Genomic DNA, 20,227 nt, shown 5'->3' with positions numbered 1-20,227 from the left:
ATGTATTACTTTAATTATTGCACATTAATGACGTCATTTTGAATCCCAAAAGAGCAAGAGAGTGTGTCCGTTCTTGGGGCTCCGGGTGGCGGAGTGGTTGGCGTGAGTTCGCTTTTCCGCCTGGGAGACCATATATGTATGTGAGTGCACCCAAAAAAAAGCCGTGTAGCCGTTCTTAATGACATTTTGTTGTACGTATCGTACTGGCCACGAGAGGGCAGTATAGTTCCATCATGTTTTGCTAAAGTTATGTAGTTCTTGTTCCCATGTACTATTTAGTTATCCATCCATTTAATGTCGTCAAAAAATGCAAGGCACATCTTTACAAAATATACTGTGTTTATTGTTTGAGTATTAAATACAGAGCATATAAATGTATAGTTTTAACAAATGTTTTGGTTGTGGTTCAGCAATACGTTTGTTTTCATGTACAGCCCATGGGTGAGAAATGCAAAAGGTGTCTACAGGAGATCCTGTTCCACCCACACAGTCTTATTCTGCTCCTCAAATATTCGCTCTTTGACGACTCTGATGAGGTCATCTGTCCCAGGCCAGGTGTCCGGCTCCAGGCACGCGTAGTGGCAAGGAATACCCTCCAGCTCCTTCTCTTTCGCCCTACTTGACCTCAGAAACTCATCCTCCGACTCCAGGCGCAGCGGCAACTTCCTGTGTGTGAACAGGAAACAGGAAGGAAACGACTCTGTTGTGGTGAGTGTTGTAGTTATACACCTACTTTGATGAGAACCTGCAATAAAGGTGTGTGTGTGTGTGTGTGTAGCAGTTGTGCAAACATTGCACTAACAATTAGGACAATTTCTCCACAAAACATACACAAAATTTGACCTGAATTGAACGTATCCGTACAACAACAAGCTCATGGTATGAATTTTTGAATTGAATACATAATATCGACATACAGGTATTAATACAGTATATGTGCTGGACAGTGGTGGGCCGGCCCGTACATGAAAAGCTGCGCCTAGGGATTAATTCACCTATTAATAATCATGTTGCCGATATTGAAACTTTCAATACTATACAAAGGGGTGCCCATGATTTGGTTATGCCACTGCTGTGCCATATTTTCTCAACTTGATGATGATTGTCTTCACTTTTTTTTTCATGATATAATTAATGCCTTGGAAATTCTTTAGTACCCTTTTACTGCCTGATATTTTTGAACCTCTAATGATGTGGAAACATTTTGCAAACCATAGCTTGTGCTGTAAAATAGGACTATAAGTCAAAAGTCTACTAGACAGCTGAGGTTTGTTTGGGGTTCATTGAAGATATTTTTTATAGTGGCGGGACAGGTGTGTTTGAATGCTATTGGTTAATTCTGAATACAGCCACATTGCCAATCAGAAGAGGGGGTGCACATTTGTGCAACCACAGTGGGTTTTTTTACAAAACAACAAATTGGCATTCAACATGTACTAGAGGCAGCACAACTTGAAAATGCTACAAAATGAACATAATACACTATTAGGCAAAAATGAATATAACTTATAATGTAACAAATGTCAGGATTTGTGTGTTTAGGTCAACAGAGAAGACATTGCTTTCCCTTCACCACTGGTTTTGAACCAGACAAAAATATGATATTTCTATATGAAAATAGTTGGTGGGAAGATAACCACAATAATGTTGCATATTGATGCCTTCTTAAAATAATCGCCCAAGTCATTTTTTTCCCCAGATTTTTCAGGAAACGCAAAAACATGGAACCATGATTTAGGCATTAAAAAAATTGCCCAAAAAAATGACTTAGGCAATTATTTTAAGAGGGTGACGATATACAACATAGGCCTATGCTATAAAAAATTTTTTTTAACTACTCTGCATTGCATAGAATTAAAAAAAGAAAATTTGCATTCTGTGGTGGCGCACTGCACCCTGTGCCATGACTGAAATGCAGTATGTTGCCCAAAAAGCAAAGTGTTCATTTTGTCACACTTAGAAATTGTAATGTGATTTCAATTGCGTTTGGGGTTTTCAGTAAAAGTGCCACTTGTGTTGTGAAAAACGCCTACCGCAGTTTCTTGACATTCTTTTCGCAGATCTTGACAAAGATGATGATTGGGTACATTTCTACTCTCAGGAGGTTTTTGACACAGCTCAGGTCAGCTTCCAGTAGGCAGTGTTTGCCCTGGTGACAGTGAGAAAGGAAGGAATATATGTACTTCAGAACAAATAGCGATCAAATCGCTTAAAGCTCAAGCAGAAATATGCAAGTTTGGTCATGATTGGCTGTGCAAGCAACCTTTGCAGCGACGGCCTCTATGCATTCTCTGGTGAGGAATTCAAAAGTCCCACGTTTTTCTTTGCAGTAAATGAAGGACTCAGCACTCATTTTCTCATTAAACTCTTCTTTGGATAAAATGTCTAAAAAAAAAAAGAAAAAGAAAGAAAAATGATCATGCATGCAAAGGGAAACTCTTGAGAATGGTTGTTGGGAGGAACAGAAAGTTGTGATGTTCCTATCTTGAGACATCTATGCAAAGATGTGACATCAAGTCAACTTCTCATTACTAACACAGACTCGTGACGATTGTCATTGTGTTTTGCAGTACTCTCTGCACGTAAATGTATCAATTGGTTAAGCATGTGAAAACACAATTAATCCCCCCCCATACCTGAAAATCATGCATATTCCCACCACAGACTAACCTGGTTTGCACACACTGAAGTCCATGGCACCCCCCATATTAACTAACTTCTGTGAAAGTGTTTTGGCTAAAGCGGTGGGGGTGAAGAGGACCGGTCTTCGCCTCTCAGTCCATTGGGGGGTGACATGTGTGTAGGGGGTCAGGTTCAAACTCCTGCTCATCTCCCCCTCGGGATCAACTGCGTCTGCTTGAAACCAAAGGCAGCGCAGAGGATATAGATTGATATAAAAGATCATGCTTTCCTATGAGTGATGGTGTTCAAGGGGGTTCCACAACAAAATATCAGATAAAAAAAAAGACAGAAAGAAATGCCTTATCAGTGATTTAAAAAAAGAAGAAGAAAGAGAAACACAAAACAGAGTTAAACTCTTCAAATTTGAATGCATGATCCATGTGGTCTAGTGCTTCCTGTTGTCAAATATGAGTAACTCAATGACTATTTGCACATAAATGCAGAAATATTCACCTGATAACTGCGCTCACTGCCTTCCCTCTCCACTAGTTTGTACTGTACGATAATTACATTAGGATCATTCCAAAATCGGTGTGAACCTTTGATTGCAAAACATTACACAACCGTCATTATACACGTAGGAGTTTAATTGTTCGATTTCAGGTCAAAGTAGCACTTTCCCCACTGGATATTGTACAATGCTGAAAGCTCTCAACTCCTGCAGGACTCTCACTATCGATCATCGACCTAAACAATGACAACAAGTGCTAACTTCCATATAGTCCTTGTCAAATTAGCTGCTGAGCTGAAACTTAAATTCCCAAATTCAGGTTTATTTACAAAACTGTGAATGTCCCATGAAAGCTTTCATCGTTTACATTGAACGCTGACAAAATATAAGGAGTTCGCCTCCCCCCCTTTTGCATCACTTTGTACTGACCTTCTGCTCTGAGCGTGTCTATGCCTTGCCTTGTGCTACTGGAGGTGATAATCCTCACACGCTCGTTGCTGTTCAGTCGCTTGTATTTGGTATCCGCCCTGCTGACAAGCTACAAACGCACCAACAATGACAGAGTATTTCAGAATTAAGATATTTGAAGTCTACGCCTAACACACAGCAGAAGTAATTAAGTTGACTGATTATTCACTGCTATAAAACAAATGTTCATGCATATGTGCGTGTATTGTATTTGTCCTTTCTGTTCAGGATCTTTCTGCAAGAGACGTTCAACTGCACGGACAGTTGCTTGTCGTACATCTGGATGATGTACGGCTTTTATGCTTCGTTACCTGCAGGATCTGAGTGAGGAAGGTGCTGGCTCTGGACATGCGCGGGCTGGCTTTGGGGTCAGAAGAGGTGCTGCCTTCTTCCGGCTGCAAATTGTTCTAGACAGGCGCATGTCACGTACTCAACAGATTGGATTTACTGTATTCAACTTATTTGAGTGCAAACGGTGTATATACAGCATATGTGTATTGATGTCATTATTTCACCTTGATTCCATGTTCTCTATCAAAATCAAATACATTTGAAGAATAACTTCTGAAAATAAATCCTTACCCTCATGCTGCGCTGCATTTCATTTTCTTCTTTCCCCCCTCGACACATCAACTTCTGTATCTTTACTAGGAGTAGCTGCTGAGCCCTACGTTTACAATCACACACACAAACACGCATGATTGGTTTCATTGAGATGCTGCCAACAGATTGCGTAACATATTGTATATGTAAAAAATGTGTAACGTGTACAGCTTTGTAAGTCTCCTAAGAGTGAATACAGGTTACCAGAGGTGGAAAATTGTCTGTACTAGTGTTGAATTTATCAGCCATTTTTAAATTTAGTCTCAGTTTTAGTCCAGTTTCGATCACGCTTGTTAGTCTAGCGTTTTAGTTTTTATTTTAGTCCAAGAAAACACAATTGTATTCGTCTAGTTTTTGTCAACAAAAACTGTCAACGTTTTAGTCTCGTTTTCAGGACAATCATTTTACATTTTACCCCTGTATATATTTTTGTCAGCAGATAATGTTGAACATTTTGGACCTTTTTGATGGAAAAACAACTTCACACACAATTACAATGTCAACAAGTGGCTACTATGGCTCCATGCTATGAGCTAGTAAATTAGCCAGCATTAGTTAGCGGTCGGATTAACTCATCCATTGCCATAAAAAAATTTTTTTTTAAAAGATAAAAAATTAGGGGCGACAGGCGATTACAATTTTTAATGGTAATTAATCGCATGACTTCACTAATTAACTCACGATTAATCACAAATTTTATATCTGTTCTAAATGTACAATAAAAAAAATTCTAGTCATAATCTTGTTAACAAAAGTGGGGAAAAAAATGTAACTAATAGAAATAGTTCAAATTAATTTTTAGCCGTCCGTAGCCGTCAATGGCAGCGAATGATTTAACTTAACATTATTGTTATGGCCGTTGGGTTAATGTTATGTACTTACGTTATAACTATCATTTACGTCTTCTTTTTTTGAACCTTTCACTGTGAATCCACCTCCTGTCTGTCCCATGTTTGATTTTAAAGGGGGAAGGGGGTGTCACTGTGTGTCACATGACAGTGTCACAGTGACAGATTAGCAGACAAGATTTTACAAAATCATATAATTTTTGTCTCGTTTTTGTTCAGGAAATAAAATGTCCATAGATTTTAGTCCAGTTTTTAATAAGTGAAGTACATTTTCGTCTCATTTTCATTAGTTGATGAAAATGCATACTGATTAAGTCCCTGTTATTGTTTATTAATGAGTGTTTTAGTTTAGTCTAAATGTGTGTTGACAAAAAAATTTTTATTCCGTTTTCGTTGACGAAATTAAGATGCAATACTATACACAGTAGACTTGCACTGGCCATGAAAATAGGGCCCTATAAGGTAAAACCTTAAGACAGTAAGACAGTTTTCTCAGGTTTCTCTTACCGTGAGTTACAAGGCAGAGTCCCATGGTCGAGCCGGTCACAGCCGCTGTAGGGGTCAACACGGGCACACATCCAGTCATTTTGGTCTTGGTGCTTTGTGTCCAGAACGTGGACCACCTCATCACACTGCACACTCAGCGAGCAGTTGTCTAACTGGCTGGAGATGTTGAGGTTCACCCGTATGTAGAAGGAGTCTCCAGAAACCCGCGTGCCTTCTTCCAGGTCCCTCTGAAGACGACGGTAAGCTGGCGTGCACATACAGCCATCTGAGTCAAATATGAAAGTTGTTCAAATCCTTTAAGGTCACACACTTACAGTCAAAGTTGGCTCGATAATGCAGCCTGATCAGTCCAGAGCAGTACTGCAGCACCCAGTGGGCTTCCTCCTGGGTGCTGGTTTCCAACGAAATCCTCTGGTTCTCTCCACGTATGCGCCCCTCAAGCTGAGAAGATAGTCATAACACAAGAGACAAACAAAAACATACTTAGGCCTTCTCTGCTTGTCCTACTCCAATGTAGTTTTTATTCAATCTGACCAACAACAGGCGGTGACCCTCTCGCAACCCAGTCTTCTCAGCAACAGAACCCGGCTGGACGGACGAGATAAAAATCCCACTGTCATTGCCGCCAACAATCGTGGTGTCCTTCAGCAGGTTTTCACCTAATAACGTCAACTCCTGTACAGGCTTTAGGGCTGAGCTGATACTAGACAAGGAGGACAGAGACGGACGAAATGGCCTGCGCACACAAATAAACATGATGAGGAGAGGAGTTCTGTTTGCATGCAGCAAAGTGCTTTTGTGTGTCATGTACCTTTCCAGAGAAAGTTTCCTGAAGATATTTTTGACTTGCTCCATGTCGTAAGTGTCCATGACTTCTGACTGATGGGATGAGGAAGATGAGTGGACAGATGGTGGGCCACGCCCCACTTCCTCCTCTAAAGAAGGATTTTGGAGGTGGTTTGGGTCTAAAGCTAAAGCAGCTTTCATAGTGGTAAGTTTTGTCAATTTATATTACCAAATTCCATAGTGTCACTGTCAAAGTCCGAGAGGCTGGAAGAAACAAAATGGAGGATTTTTTGTTGTTGTCATTTATAGTAGTAAAAGTAAAAACAACAGTATAGCTGAAGATGTGCAGAAAAAAAACCCATACATGGCCTCTTTGAAAAGCTTAATCTAACTGTTCCACCACCTCTATTTCCCCTTAGTAGAACGTAACCGGGTTAATGAGAGATGAAAGGCTGCTCGCTGTCAAACACAGAAAAGGCAGCACTAGCACTGTTTAAAAATAATTTGTGATGTCATTGTGGGTTGTAGCCAGAAACTGCGATAAACTTCAGTGGAGGCCTGTTGCTTTTCATATTGCTGCCGAGATATGGGTAATATGTCACCTTTCCTTTCGCAACGTTTGGTTAGGTGTAACTAGTTAAAGGTGGGTTAAGTACTCCCAGGTCATCAAGCTAATAGGAAAGGAAAGTTCCTCAGCAAAAAAAACTGAATCCAAAGAAGTCCAAAGTCACAGACCACTGCATTATCTCTACATACTGTATATACAGTGATGAGACATGGCGCCCTGGCTACCTGCGGGGCTGGAAGTCGTTTTCATTCTCCCTTTCTCTCCGGTATAAAGATGCTTTTTCGGGGGGCTCAGGCTGCATGGATTGGATGCTGTCGTTACGGTAACGCATCTAGAGAATTTGACAAAACAATATTAGTTAAAAAAATATTGACAGTACTATCACTAGTCTAAATATGGTATTCTGGTTAGTATTGCGTTAGTGGAATATGAGTTAAGCAGCAAAATCCAGCAGCTTTTATCAATATCAAAAGGCGGCCATTTTGCCACTTGCCGTATAGTGAAAATTTCATCACAGTTGCTCAGATCTCAGGTAACAACCAATCACAGCTCAGCTTCACAAAACAGGTGCGCTATGATTGGTCGTTGCCTGAGCCCTGAGCAACTTTGATGTCATCTTCAGTCGGCAGCAAGTAGCAAAATGGCCGCCCTCTGAGATGGATAAAAACGGCTGGATTTTGCTTCATAACTCATATTACACAAATGTAATAATCGGAATGTCATCTTTAGACTAGTGAGGTCACATATGACATATTATTGTCAAGAAATGTTTAAGGTGGACTTCCCCTTTAAACAATTCCCATGACAGATAATACTGCATTTAATCTCTTTTGGGGTCATCCTCACCATATTTGGCCTGTTGAGTTGTTCCGTCATGGAGTGAGGGTGTGAAGAAGAGGATAAAGTGAGGGCGGTGGTCAAACTGTGGGGATACGTGGGGGATACAGGGGCCAAACTAGGTGAGGGTGGGAGGGAGTTGCTGTTGGCTGGTATGTTTGGCATGTGAATTTCAAGATGATCCCCACCATTGGCTGTCAACATAAAACGTTTTTGACAAGTTCATAATGGAACACGAATGTGAATTGAGTATTACCAGCCGGATGAGAAGGTTGTATGTTACTTGGAAGGTCTTTGTGGGCCCAGCTGGGAGACTTGGCTCTGTTCTAAAAGGTCAAGCATAAACACATTGAAGAAATGATAAATGTTTAATTGCAGCATTTTGATGACAGCACACAAAAAGCCCTTGTCTAAAAGGACGTAAGAGCCGTTCAGACTTAGCCAACGAATTGTTTGAACAGGTGAAAATTATTATTTTATAACATTTGCAAGTCCAGATAAATAAATGTCATTATTCATAAACACTTTCCTTTGCCTTTTAGGGGAAAATGCAAGACCGAATACCAGCTGTATTGCCATAAATGAAAAGTAGTATGTTTGCCGTTCTTTGATTCAGCATTCTATGATCATGTATTACAATTTGAGTGGTGGAAGTTGCCTGACCACTGCTTTGAGATTGGGTCTGCGTCTGAGGCGGGACTCCTCAGGTAAAATCGTTTCCTCTGTTGACTCGTCACTGGACCATTCTGACTGACCCTGGGCAGGTTTTAGATCCCGCTGAAAGAGGATGGTTGGGGGTGAGTCCCTTGGTAAACTCTGAGAAAATGAAGAACAAAAAAAATCCTGAACATTAGCACATTTGTGTTTCCTTACATTATATATAAAAAAATAAAAAAAAGATGTAAAAATGTGAAACCTGATCTAAGGCAATGTCCTTAGAGATCCGTCGCATGCGAGACTCCAGCGTGACCAGCCGGGCTTCTTTCCGCACCATTTCAATCTGGAGCTCATCGCTCTTCTCCTCCAACTCTCTAATCTGCTTGCGATACTTGTCTTTGTCAATCAGACTCTGTGAGAACTGGTGCTGGGCATCGTCTCTGGCCCGGAAGGCCTGTGGCACAGAATATACACGCAAGGTCACAGAAAAACTCGTGTGTGACTGTGGACGTGTATTGAGTCACCTGGTCCCGCTCCTTTTCCACTTCCTTGAGCTGCACGGTGATGGTGTCCATTCGGTTGCGGTACATCAGACAGTCTTTCTGCAATGTGGTGCACTTGAGCTCCAGGTCCTCCTTCTCCTCCAGATACTGCGACAACAATTAGCAATTTGAATTAACCAAGAAATTAATTGGCCAATTGAAATTCATGGGTCAGATGTCTGTTGTGAATTATGACATTCAGCTAACAGATGGTTGTGTAAGCACTTAAACAACTTGAAGAGTTAGACATTCAGAATGTCAAATGGAGTTTAGCTGTGACGTTTGTAGTGCATTTTAAGTTCATCCTGAAATTTTCACCCGGAATCCAGTATCCGTAATTTTTTTGTGAGGAATGTACAGTATGTCTTTCCAAGCTAGCTGGTCATTGACGAACTTTAATCCCCCCTTGACCATGTCTGTTCGTTACCTTATCTCGCAGTTCCTCTGCCTGTCTGACTTCCTCATGAAGGTTGTAGAGGCGGTTGACCAGGTCCTGTCTATCTTCAATCGCTTCCTGTCTGTCATGCTCCAAAATGTCAAGAATGTCTTTGTCCGATGTAGACAGGGGACCAGGCTTGGCATTCAAAAACAAACCCAAAAATATATATATATTTAAAATGTTTTATAAAGCAGTATATACAGTACTTTTGGCACACACAAAAATGATAACTATTTGTACTGACTGACTCACAGTGAAAGTGTCATTGCCATTTTTAACTAGTTGATGTTTTTCATTTTGTGAACATGTAAATACCTCTTTATTAGTTCCCACACCCCTCACCCCCGCCCCCCCAAATGATGTCTGAGATTGCAGGTTAGTCCACACCTGGATGATGGACTGCAGCTCCTGTAGTTTAATTTTGAGTGTCTCATTCTCCCTCTCGAGTTCGAAGATCTGCTCCCTCTTGGGGCGATTCTCGATGTCGTTCTTCAGTTTGAGACTTTGCTTCCTCTCCATCTTACACTCTTCCTCCATCTTGTTTAAACTGTGCTTAAACTGGTCAATCTGTTTGAACAGAGGTAACACAGAAAGAAAGAAATTGTTAAAGTCTACTGGACAGTACATTAGGAACACATGCACAAACCAAAAGGATGTAACAATTTAGTGATCTTATTGCACCACATCAGAGGGACAACACAAAAACAGCTCAAAGTGTGACATATGCAGTACGCACATCATCTGACCAAGATGGAGCGTGTGGATGGTGAAAGACAAGGGTCTAAGTACAGAACCTTGTGGTACTCCTTGAGTGACTAGAGCTGGAGTGGATCTGGAGCTATGGATGGTGACAAATTGTTCCCTATTAGACAGGTATGACTTGAACCAGGATAGTGCTGTAGCAGCAACGCCAAGGTGGTCAGACAAGTGGTTGAGGAGGATGGAACGATGGTGTCAAAAGTAGAAGAGTTTGAGATCCTGTATCCTCAGATTTTGGCAATCCCAGTGCTGTGATGGGATATTATGAGGCCAAATTGAATGTATTCATAGATCTCGGTGTTAGTCCAGTTGGTTGGTACGGGATCTTACTTTTGATACAAATCTTGTATAGGATCTCTTTAGGTTTAGGTAGTATCTATTACCTAATGATGTGACTGATGAATGTCTATATACTGTAGGCGATGATATATCTTATTGTAAGAAGTTCATTTCAAATGTATGAGATTTTTGCAATAGTACTATGGAGGACCAAAAATGCCAAAATAAAATATATATAAATAAATAAAAGTGAAAATAAAAACTTATATATATATATATATATATATATATATATACACACACTTTGAGCCGCCCCCTCAATTGAATAACATTTCATGACGCATTTCATGTTGACTACAGCATGAAATAAATATATACGAGAGCATTTATTTATTTATTTACATTTAAATTTATATTTTTATTTTGTATTTATTTCCACATTTATATATATATATATATATATATATATTTATAATTTTATTTTGTATCCGTTTTTATGTTCACTTTTATTTATTTAATTATTTATTTTTTATTTTGGCATTTTTGATCCTGCATACAATAGTGTGTCTTTGTATGGGTACTTAATGTTGATATGAAGAACTTTTCATCATTACCTCCAGCTGCAGGTCTCTGCTCCTCATCACTGCTAAGTTCTTCTCCTCACTCAGAGCAGCATATCTCATGGCCAGTTTGTAGTTCTCATCCTTGACTCTCAGCAGCTCATCGCTGTAGGTGTTTCTTTCTTCTTTCATTTTGTTAAACCCTGTAGACCCACACATGGGTTGTGAGTAATGACACAGTGGCCCCAAAATTACAGCATATCCCACTACTTGAGATCCCAAATTGTGTATATGGACTTCACTGTACATTTCATCAGTATTCATGCACACTAAATTTATGTCACAAAACTGCAACAGAAGGAGGAATTATGAAAATGAATCGTCACGCTTTCCTAAACAGCACAATGAAGGAGGAACTGGTGTTTTTAGGATTGCACATTTTCAAATCCACCCTCACCACAAACATTTTAACCTTAGCATCGTCTGAATAATGGCGTGACAGGCAAAATAGAGTCGCCTGTGTTTCCCGTAGTTTAGATTCTTGTGCACTATAAATGTGTTTGAGGTGCTTACTAGACTGCTAAGCCAAACTAAATGTAAACTAAAATGGTGGTGTCTGACATGGTGGTGAATGGATAACTGTTATGAACTTTCATTCTAAAACAAAAGAGGGACTTTGCACATCTTCAATAACAGCTGGATTTTCTTGTTTACTCTGTTGCGAGGTATGAAGTTCCTGATTTACGAGGCGCAGTTTCTTCTGCTCATCCTCCAGGATGCAGTTCTTCCTGCTGAGTTCAGCATGCTGCAGGGTCTTCACTTTAGACTGCTGCTGCAGCTTCACCACCTCGTTCATCAAAAACTGGGTCAGACCTTCATGACCCTCCTCGACTGCGGCAATGAGGCAAGGAAAAACATTGATCATTATGAACTGTATAATATGCAAGTAACGATAGTATCATATTCTATGATTATAATTCGGGGAACATTTGCAGAGCACTAGCCTAGTATAACTGGGAATATTTTTTGAAGTGAAAGTAAAGGTTTTATTTGGCATCATTCAAACCTTCACCACAGATGCATCTCACCTACGATGGTGGAGAAGCGACGCGTGGGATTCTTCCCTGTGACCTGTTTGTAAAGTTCCGGATAGTAAAATTCCAAGCTCTCCAGAAACACCACATATCCCCGTTCTCCCTTGGAGTGCAGGATGTCAAGAAGTCGACCTGAAGGGAGATGATTGTTTTGATGTCATTCCCAATTATTTTTTTACGTTGAATGTTAAATAAAACACACACATATCTGACTACATACTTGTGCGGTTTGCTCTGGAGACCAGCAGTAAAGAGTTGAGAATCTCATCTTCATCTTGCTCATCTAACACTTTGCACTGGCGAAGGTAAGGAGTGAGCTTGGCCGGAGAGATGATGCGACAAATTTCGTAGCGTTTGCACTCCACGTTCTCCCAGCGTATCTCAACATCATCAAGTATCCCTGGTGTGCCGTTCTCCATCTCATGCGCCTTGCATGGCAAGACAAAAATCAAAAGACATTTGTTTTTTGTTAGAAAACTTCAAGTTTATTTTCAAAATCAATATTTTGTTTGGCATACTTGCAAAAAAAATTATCCCACAAATACAAGACATTGATTGCAAATAAATGACATTTGTAGATGTTCGCATACAGATCCCCCCCCCCCCCCAGTAAATTAATTTAAGGATTCAAAAGATCCTGAAAGTCTATAAAGGTTACATTTAGTTTACAACATTTTAAATGAAAAATATATAAAAATTCTACCACAGATGATTTCAATCATGAAGTGAATTAAAAAAAAAAAGAGAGAGAGAGAGATTACTTTCAAAGGTGGTGTGCTTACCAATGTCACACTCTTAATATTTAAAGCGGAAGTCAACCTTAAACATTTCTTGACAATAATATGTTATATGTGACGTCAGTAGTCTAAACATGACATCCATCCCAGACTTCTCTCTCCCCAGCCACTTCAACCAGCTCCTCCGCTGGGATCCCAAGCCGTTCCCAGGCCAGCCGAGAGACACAGTCCAGGAGGCATCCGAACCAGATGCCCGAGCCACCGCAGCTGGCTCCTCTCAACGCGGAGGAGTAGCGGCTCGACTAATCATAGTTCACCTGTTTTCAGAAGCTGAGCTGTGATTGGTTGTTACCAGAGACCTGAGCAACAGTGATGTCATCTTCAGTGGACAGCAATTAGCAAAATGGCCGCCCCCTGAGATGGATAAAAACGGCTGCATTTTGCTGCTTAACTCATATTCCATTAACGCAATATTAACCAGAATACCATATACCATATTTAGACCAGTGGAATGTCTATATGAAAACGTAAAGACTTAACAGGGCCAGTAAATAATATATAAAAGCTCCAAAACATGCCAATTCCTCTTGAGAACATGCTAAGAATCCATAATACATTTCTGTTAAAAGTACTGGTTTGAAATGTTATAAAATATTTAAGCCTAAAAATAGGGAAGGGTAATTATTTCTTCGACACCACCCATCTTATTTTTTATTTTATTTTCCTGTGAAAAATGGATATTGAGAATTAAATATCTATATAACTTGAAAAATGTGAAATTGTAAACTTTATTATTGCCTTGGCCTTTGTTCCAAAATCACTAGTATACATTATAAGATCATCTTTATTGTACCAATATCTAATGTCAGGTTCTGCACATTTTCTGTGCCAAAGTGCTTTGTCTGAACTTGAAAAGCGACTGCACTGTCAAAGCGTCTTTGTATGTACATAATGGAAAAAAGGTGTGTGATTAACGGTAGGCTACAGCAAAACGAACAAGCTTGGCAATAAATAGCAACATGACTTCCTTAGGAAAGAAAAGTAACAATGAGAACATAACACGAAAGTGATCATTAGCAGTAGCGTAATCCAACGTGCTATATGACAGATGTTAAAACTTTAACTGGATAATGGATACAAATAAGGTCCTTATTGTGACAACACAAACTGTTTCCCCACACAAGTTGATCATATTTATATTTTCCGCTCTGTATTCATGTTTTCTAACCAACGTTTAACTTTCTCATCTAAGCCATACACACCTTGCATGATGTCGCTATATACAGTCTATCTGATGTTGCCATGCATGTAAACTGGCATGCTTGCTCTTGTGTAACATTTCAGAACATTGACGTAATACTGAAGAGCAACACTTTTGCAAATGAGCCAGAGTGATGGCTCACAATGAACAATGAATACAATAGTTATGGCAGTAAACGGGCGTGCAAAATTGGCAAGGTCACTATGAAATGAGTGAGTAATCTGTTTTAAGAGGTTACTGGTAAGAGGAAAAAGTGGTGCCATTCAGCTTTTTTTCCTTAGTTATTTAAGAAAGTCACATAGCTAAACCAAGGATAAGTAACGTTTAAAATGTAGCCTGGGAGATAACAGATAAATCACATACCACAACTATGCTACCAGGGTTCAAAGCAGATCATGAAACCTTAAAAGCACACACCAACTCATGCATACACTCAAACTCACACACACACACACGTATACGCATACACTTGTGCGCACACCTCTGCAGAAACCACAGATTTGCTTCCTCTTCCCTATTCTCTTATTTTAGAGTTTGCTGTTGAGAAAATTCAGCTTTGCTTCCTCCTTGGCCAACCAGATGTGAGTAGAAGCCTCATTTCGGGCGAGTTCAGAGTGCTTTACACATGCGTGAGCATGTTTCACTCTCATAGCATCGTTTTGAAGATGTTTGCATTGCGTCCTCTCAAAGTGACTATAAGGACATGGTTACATGAGGCCACGCTAAACTTTGCATTTCCATTTTTTATCGGAGTGCCAGTTAGTGGTGGGCGGATCGATCCAAATATCTATATTATCGATACCAAGTCAGCATCGATATCGGATCGATACTGGCACTATCGATCTAGTAGTTTAGTTTCAGTTTGGCTCTTTTAAGTACTGCTGTGGTTTGGTCAAACAGATAACAGGCATATCACAGTAGCAACAGGCATATTTGCTAGGGCTGTGCAGATCGATCCAAGTATCGATAGAATCGATACCAACGTGAGTATTGGTATCGGATCGATACCAGAGCACTTTGAGCTCTTCCAACTACTAGTTGGGCTAGGTATTAGTGTAGCACAAGATGTAAGTATCGTTTATGTAATGTGACTAGACTAGAGGAACTTCGATTTTTCTTTGAGTGCAGAAGGGTGACAGGGGCTAAGAATATGAAGATTAATACTACATTGCAAATTTAATTAAGAGCCCAGGAATGATTCCATTGAGGATATTATATTATGGCATGTTTAAGAACCTAACAAGAAAATCTAATTTGCAAAAAAAAAGAGTTATTTAATAAGACAAATGATTTAAAATATCATAATATTTTATTAACCTAAAAGTCCTTGGTATCGGTATTGGCGATGTTGGCACCAGTATTTACTTGGTATCAAATCTCAAGTATCGCACAACTGTACTCTCCTCCCCTCCTAATTGCATCACGTGACCGGGCAAGTTACACCCACCTTCTTGAAAAGGAAAGAAGTTCTGGACAGGCATCCATAGACAGCTTTTCTGTCCGCTGTATGTTAGCTCTGTTAGGGCGGTTGACCAGACTCTCACTCTGGCAAAGCTGCGAGTGAGTCCAGATTTCCAGGCATCTCATGTTTCTAGTAGATTGCAAGTAGTACTTGAAATTTTTTCTTTGATGTTTTATATTTGTTGTTGCATGATAATCTTTACTATTTTGTTTATTTAGGTTGAAAAATAAGTGATGAAGGCAGAATTTTGAATTATTTTCTGTATTTGTAGTTTCTGAACAGTGTTTGATAAAGTATTTTTCAAATGTATTTTCCTATGACTACTTTGTGCACTTGAACATAAAAAACATATATTTTGTTATGGTCGGAATGTTTTGGGGGGCAATGAGAAAGTATTTTCTGTTTTTCAATAAACGTCCTAATTTTGTTCTTTGTTTGAAAATGAAAAACCACAAAAATACTTAAAAGTTGAGAATTGAGTGAATAATCAATTCGATGATACAGCTACCTTCATAAAAAATAAAAACATTATACACCATAATTTTCAAAAAGCATATCGGTATCGGCTATATTGGCCCTGTATTTACTTGGTATCAGCTCAGTACCAAAATTTGCGGTATCGCACACCACTTGTCGTCAAACATCTTTTTGTGTCTGGCAGAACTTGGCAATTTATATTACGGTACTAGCAGCATGACATGTTGCGGCAACACATCCTCATACCTGAATGGCAGAATAGGTTCAATGCCAATTTTCCCTCTACAGTATGAGCAGCTCCAGCCTGGCTGAGGCAGGAGTGCTTCATGTATTGCTTAATCGACAAATATCATGAATATAGTGATGGTCTATGACACTTTTTTCAGACCGATACGAGTACAAGTACTCAACTTTTGAGTAGTCACAGATACCAATACCAATCACCAATACCACGAGTACTTTTGATACATAAAATCTCTCCCAAAATACAATGACAGATCATTTGAGAGAAATACCTATTTATCCCAATATATGATTTTCCCTTAAAATTGCATGAAATTTATGTCAATGTTCCATTCTTCTAATTTCCAACTTTTAAGAGGGCAGCCTATTACTGGTATCGGCCACCGTTGCCACGACCTAGAACTTGGTATCGGTCCAATATAGATACCTGGTATCGGTATTCGCCCATCCCTAATCATGATCAAGTAGTAATACATGTTTTTTTGCATTTTTATAAGCACATGGCCTCTCTCAAACAGGATGGATAGTGAAAATGAACGTGCAAGCACCATCTTTTAACATTTTATTTTCTAATTATTTAAAAAATAACCTTCTAACCCGAGGGCAGTATTTTATTTTATTTTGAAATGACTCGGTCAGAACCATCATAAAGCCCAAAACGGGTCACAATACCGCCAATACCGTGGTTTTAATATGACTTTTAAGCACCTGTTTTTTCTGTAAGACAGAGGTTCTTGCATTTGTACATCGGACAACCATTTGTCAGCAGTTCTGTTCATCATTTAAATGAGGACACAATGAGTAACGGAGTTGTGGAGGTGGCCTGAGAATCTCATCTCTGCTTTTTCCAAAGTATGTGGTCTCAGTGGATGCTGAGAAGCCTCCTAATCTGAAGCCATTAGTCCCTGTCTTAATTTTACCCAGGAGGTCATCTTGACGAGTGGGAGAGGAATGTAGCGTAAAATTGATAGATGGAGCTCAGTGAGGCATCTGTATTAATATGATCGCTGTAGGTGACCATTGAGGTGTATAAAACGGAATCCAAAAACAACTTCTCGATCCATGAGCTACATTCCCACACTAATTTTTTTGTCACAAACTGAGTGATCACTAAACAAACAAGGTCACAGATCTGTCTGGTCTCGCCATAAACCTGATTCGTAAACACTGTACCACTCGTCCTCCAGATGTCATGTCAGCGGAGCTCAGAATCTGTCTGCCTGCCCCTCCATCTAACCCGCCAAAATCGTTTTTACACCACCTGCGCAATCAGTTAGACGTGGTTTTACCGAGTCTAAAATCTGTCCTGCTTTTTGTAACCAAATTTGCAGATGTGCCAGGGAACGTGTATTAGAAATGCAGTCGGTCCGCGGAACGCCCAGCGATAGTGCGGTCTACCAAATTCACAAAAACACGCTAAACTGGACTTGCTCCGGCACAGTCACAGTAAGAAAAATATCAGGTAAGTTGGGGGCGCGGCAGCTTCGTGTGTAAGGAAAGCCCAGAGAGGAACAAAAGGGCCCCATACGCAGGAGACTTGCGCCTGCACCAAAAGAAAGTTTACGTTGAGCGCACAAGGCCAGTCTACCAAAATAGGGATATTATTGTGCATTATGCTGATACATTTTTTTTTTTTGCTAATGTAATTACTTTTAGTGCACTGTTGATGCAGTACATAAGACATTTATAAGACATGATTGATCTATTTAGATTTTTATAGTAGTAGGGACTGCATACGTCTGTTCATATTGTATGAACATGCGCCAACATGTTCCATTAATCACAATCACAAAAATCTCTTATCTTTGATTTAATCTAAATATACGATGGGCAATCTTGCCTGGGCCCGCTTCTGGAGCCAGGCCTGGAGGGAGGGCTCAATAGCGAGCACCTTGGGGCAATGTGGGTCCCCCTTCCCATAGGTTCACCACCTGTGGGAGGAGTCACAGAAGTGGCTGGGGAGAGTGGAGTCTGGGCTTCAGCCCCCAATGACCAAACCCCGGATAAATGGTACAAAATGGATGGATGGATGGATGGATGGTGCATTGATTGCACAGATTAAAGGTGGACAGGTGGACGGTTCTTATTTCCAGATATAGTTTTAAGTCATTTTGAACAAAGGAACTTTTCACTACTGCACCAAAACAGACTGAACTCGGTCATCCATTGGCATTCTGTATGATGGCCTGGAATTTGACTGATGTAGATGCAAATGGTTCAGGTGTGTGTAAGCCATTATAAAGACTTCATTGTCTAAGCCTGAAGAAACATGATATGCTGGCCCTGTGTATAGAGTCCAAGGGAGGAGGAGAAGAGAGGAGTGAGTGGGCGCTTGCTTGTTTTGCAATGGCTGCATTGTATTTGAAAAGACAGGGAAGTCTTTACCAGCATGAAATCGTATCAATTTACTATGGGAAGAATATGTGTGGCAGAAAAATATAATACAAATAAAATTAAAAGTTGCCTTTAAAGCATACAAAGTAAAGACGCCCCCCACCCCACCCCACTTGATTATTCTTTTTGGTGTGCTTTTTTCCATGTACGTATAATTTGTTCCATCTTTGACAAATGTCTTCTGAATAAACTCTGACTACAAATGTACACCTGTACAATCAAATGACATCAAATGACAACATATTGAGTTTTGATTGACAGCTCGACAATGATTCATTTAAGAATGTATTTATTATAGTACAGTAGTTGTATTTTACAGTGGTGTTGAACTGCATCACATTCAGCGGCAACACTATTTCCTAGAATTTATTGATCTTTTTACTAGCTATATGGGAGTGACAGAACATTACAAACGCCTCTGAATATGACGCAGTGAAATGATTCGTTACAAATATATTGTGAAATATTAAATGTCTATGTGACAGTGTCACTCAAGTGAGCATTGGTATTTTTGTACAAACGTCCTTGTTTGTGTTTAATTGGACCTCATTCGTTTGTTCATGTAAAGCTGTGGTAGTGCAGAAAATGTAGAATCTCATGTTTGCCTAACCCTTTAAGCAGGTGACTGTGTTCCATTTGACTCATTTTGTGCAGAGCGGGTTTGAAATACAGCTAAACTTGTTGTTGAAATTAGATAATTAGTTGATTGCATCTTTCTAACATTTTACATGTTTGAGCAACACATGGACAGCAAAATTCAGCCTTATACTTCACTGGACGTAGGCTACTTCACTACACCTACATGAGCGAAAAGTTTAGCTTACCTGAGATGTGGACGATAAACAGCCAGCGCAGTCGGGTGAAATTCAAAAGGAGACGTGCCACTGTCAGCAGTTATTGTCTTTTAAAATACACATATGCTCTTTCTCCACTAGAAGACACAAAAAGTCAACTTTGTCTCAGAGCCATAGCAGTAGTGAACACAGCGAGCGTGTGGATTTTAATGAAAGAGAGAGAGAGAGAGAGAGGGGGGGGGGGGGGCTGTTTCGTGGCTTAATGCATCTGCCTAACAAAACTGAAATACCTGAACTGTATTATGTTTTCTTCCATAATTTTTGTTTGTTTGGGACTCTTCTCCTCTAAAACTGTGAGGTGATATTTATTATTTTTACTATTTATTAATTTTGACTCGATCGTTCCTCATACCCGTGCAATATAGACGGTATTAGAATGTTCTTCAATCTTCTTCCGTTCCTATAGTCTTCCTTGATAATAATAATAATAATAATAATAATAATAATAATACTAATAATAATAATAATAATAATAATAATAATAATAGTAATAATAATAATAATAATAATAATATATATATATATTTTAATATATATATTATATAATATATAACATCAAATAATATAATCATTAAATTATATAAATTAAATTAAAATAATAATAATAATAATAATAATAATAATTATTATTATTATTATTATTATTATTATTATTATTATTATTATTATTATTATTATTATTATTATTATTATTTAATTTATGTTATGTTACACTTTCT

At 39.2% G+C, this 20,227-nt stretch overlaps 1 protein-coding gene across 4 annotated transcripts; it reads right to left on the bottom strand.

Moving 5' to 3' along the window:
• Nucleotides 1-359: 359 nt before the first annotated feature.
• card11 (caspase recruitment domain family, member 11) lies at nucleotides 360-19,639 on the bottom strand. 4 transcript variants are annotated; one of them, XM_086094762.1, is made up of 25 exons: nucleotides 19,479-19,639; nucleotides 12,301-12,508; nucleotides 12,075-12,212; nucleotides 11,701-11,877; nucleotides 11,041-11,189; nucleotides 9,776-9,955; nucleotides 9,377-9,523; nucleotides 8,932-9,057; nucleotides 8,667-8,861; nucleotides 8,414-8,566; nucleotides 8,007-8,076; nucleotides 7,760-7,944; nucleotides 7,138-7,244; nucleotides 6,575-6,609; nucleotides 6,371-6,494; nucleotides 6,094-6,295; nucleotides 5,874-6,000; nucleotides 5,560-5,803; nucleotides 4,184-4,268; nucleotides 3,913-4,008; nucleotides 3,563-3,671; nucleotides 2,671-2,856; nucleotides 2,264-2,385; nucleotides 2,034-2,149; nucleotides 360-666 (listed from the first exon to the last, which is right to left on the bottom strand). In XM_086094762.1, exons 2-25 carry the CDS (start codon nucleotides 12,497-12,499, stop codon nucleotides 462-464), a joined length of 3,477 nt encoding a protein of 1,158 aa, XP_085950888.1. In that variant the 5' UTR covers nucleotides 12,500-12,508; nucleotides 19,479-19,639; the 3' UTR covers nucleotides 360-461. The 4 variants fall into 4 exon arrangements, with proteins under 4 accessions (XP_085950888.1, XP_085951048.1, XP_085951128.1 ...); XM_086094922.1 differs by having other exon boundaries at nucleotides 2,671-2,853; XM_086095002.1 differs by having other exon boundaries at nucleotides 8,034-8,076.
• Nucleotides 19,640-20,227: the final 588 nt, after the last annotated feature.

This window comes from Leptonotus elevatus, chromosome 1 (genome assembly GCF_054856555.1).
Source record: "Leptonotus elevatus isolate MCC_2025b chromosome 1, RoL_Lele_1.0, whole genome shotgun sequence".
NCBI lineage: Eukaryota > Metazoa > Chordata > Actinopteri > Syngnathiformes > Syngnathidae > Leptonotus > Leptonotus elevatus.
This window is presented reverse-complemented; position numbering and strand designations above follow the sequence as displayed.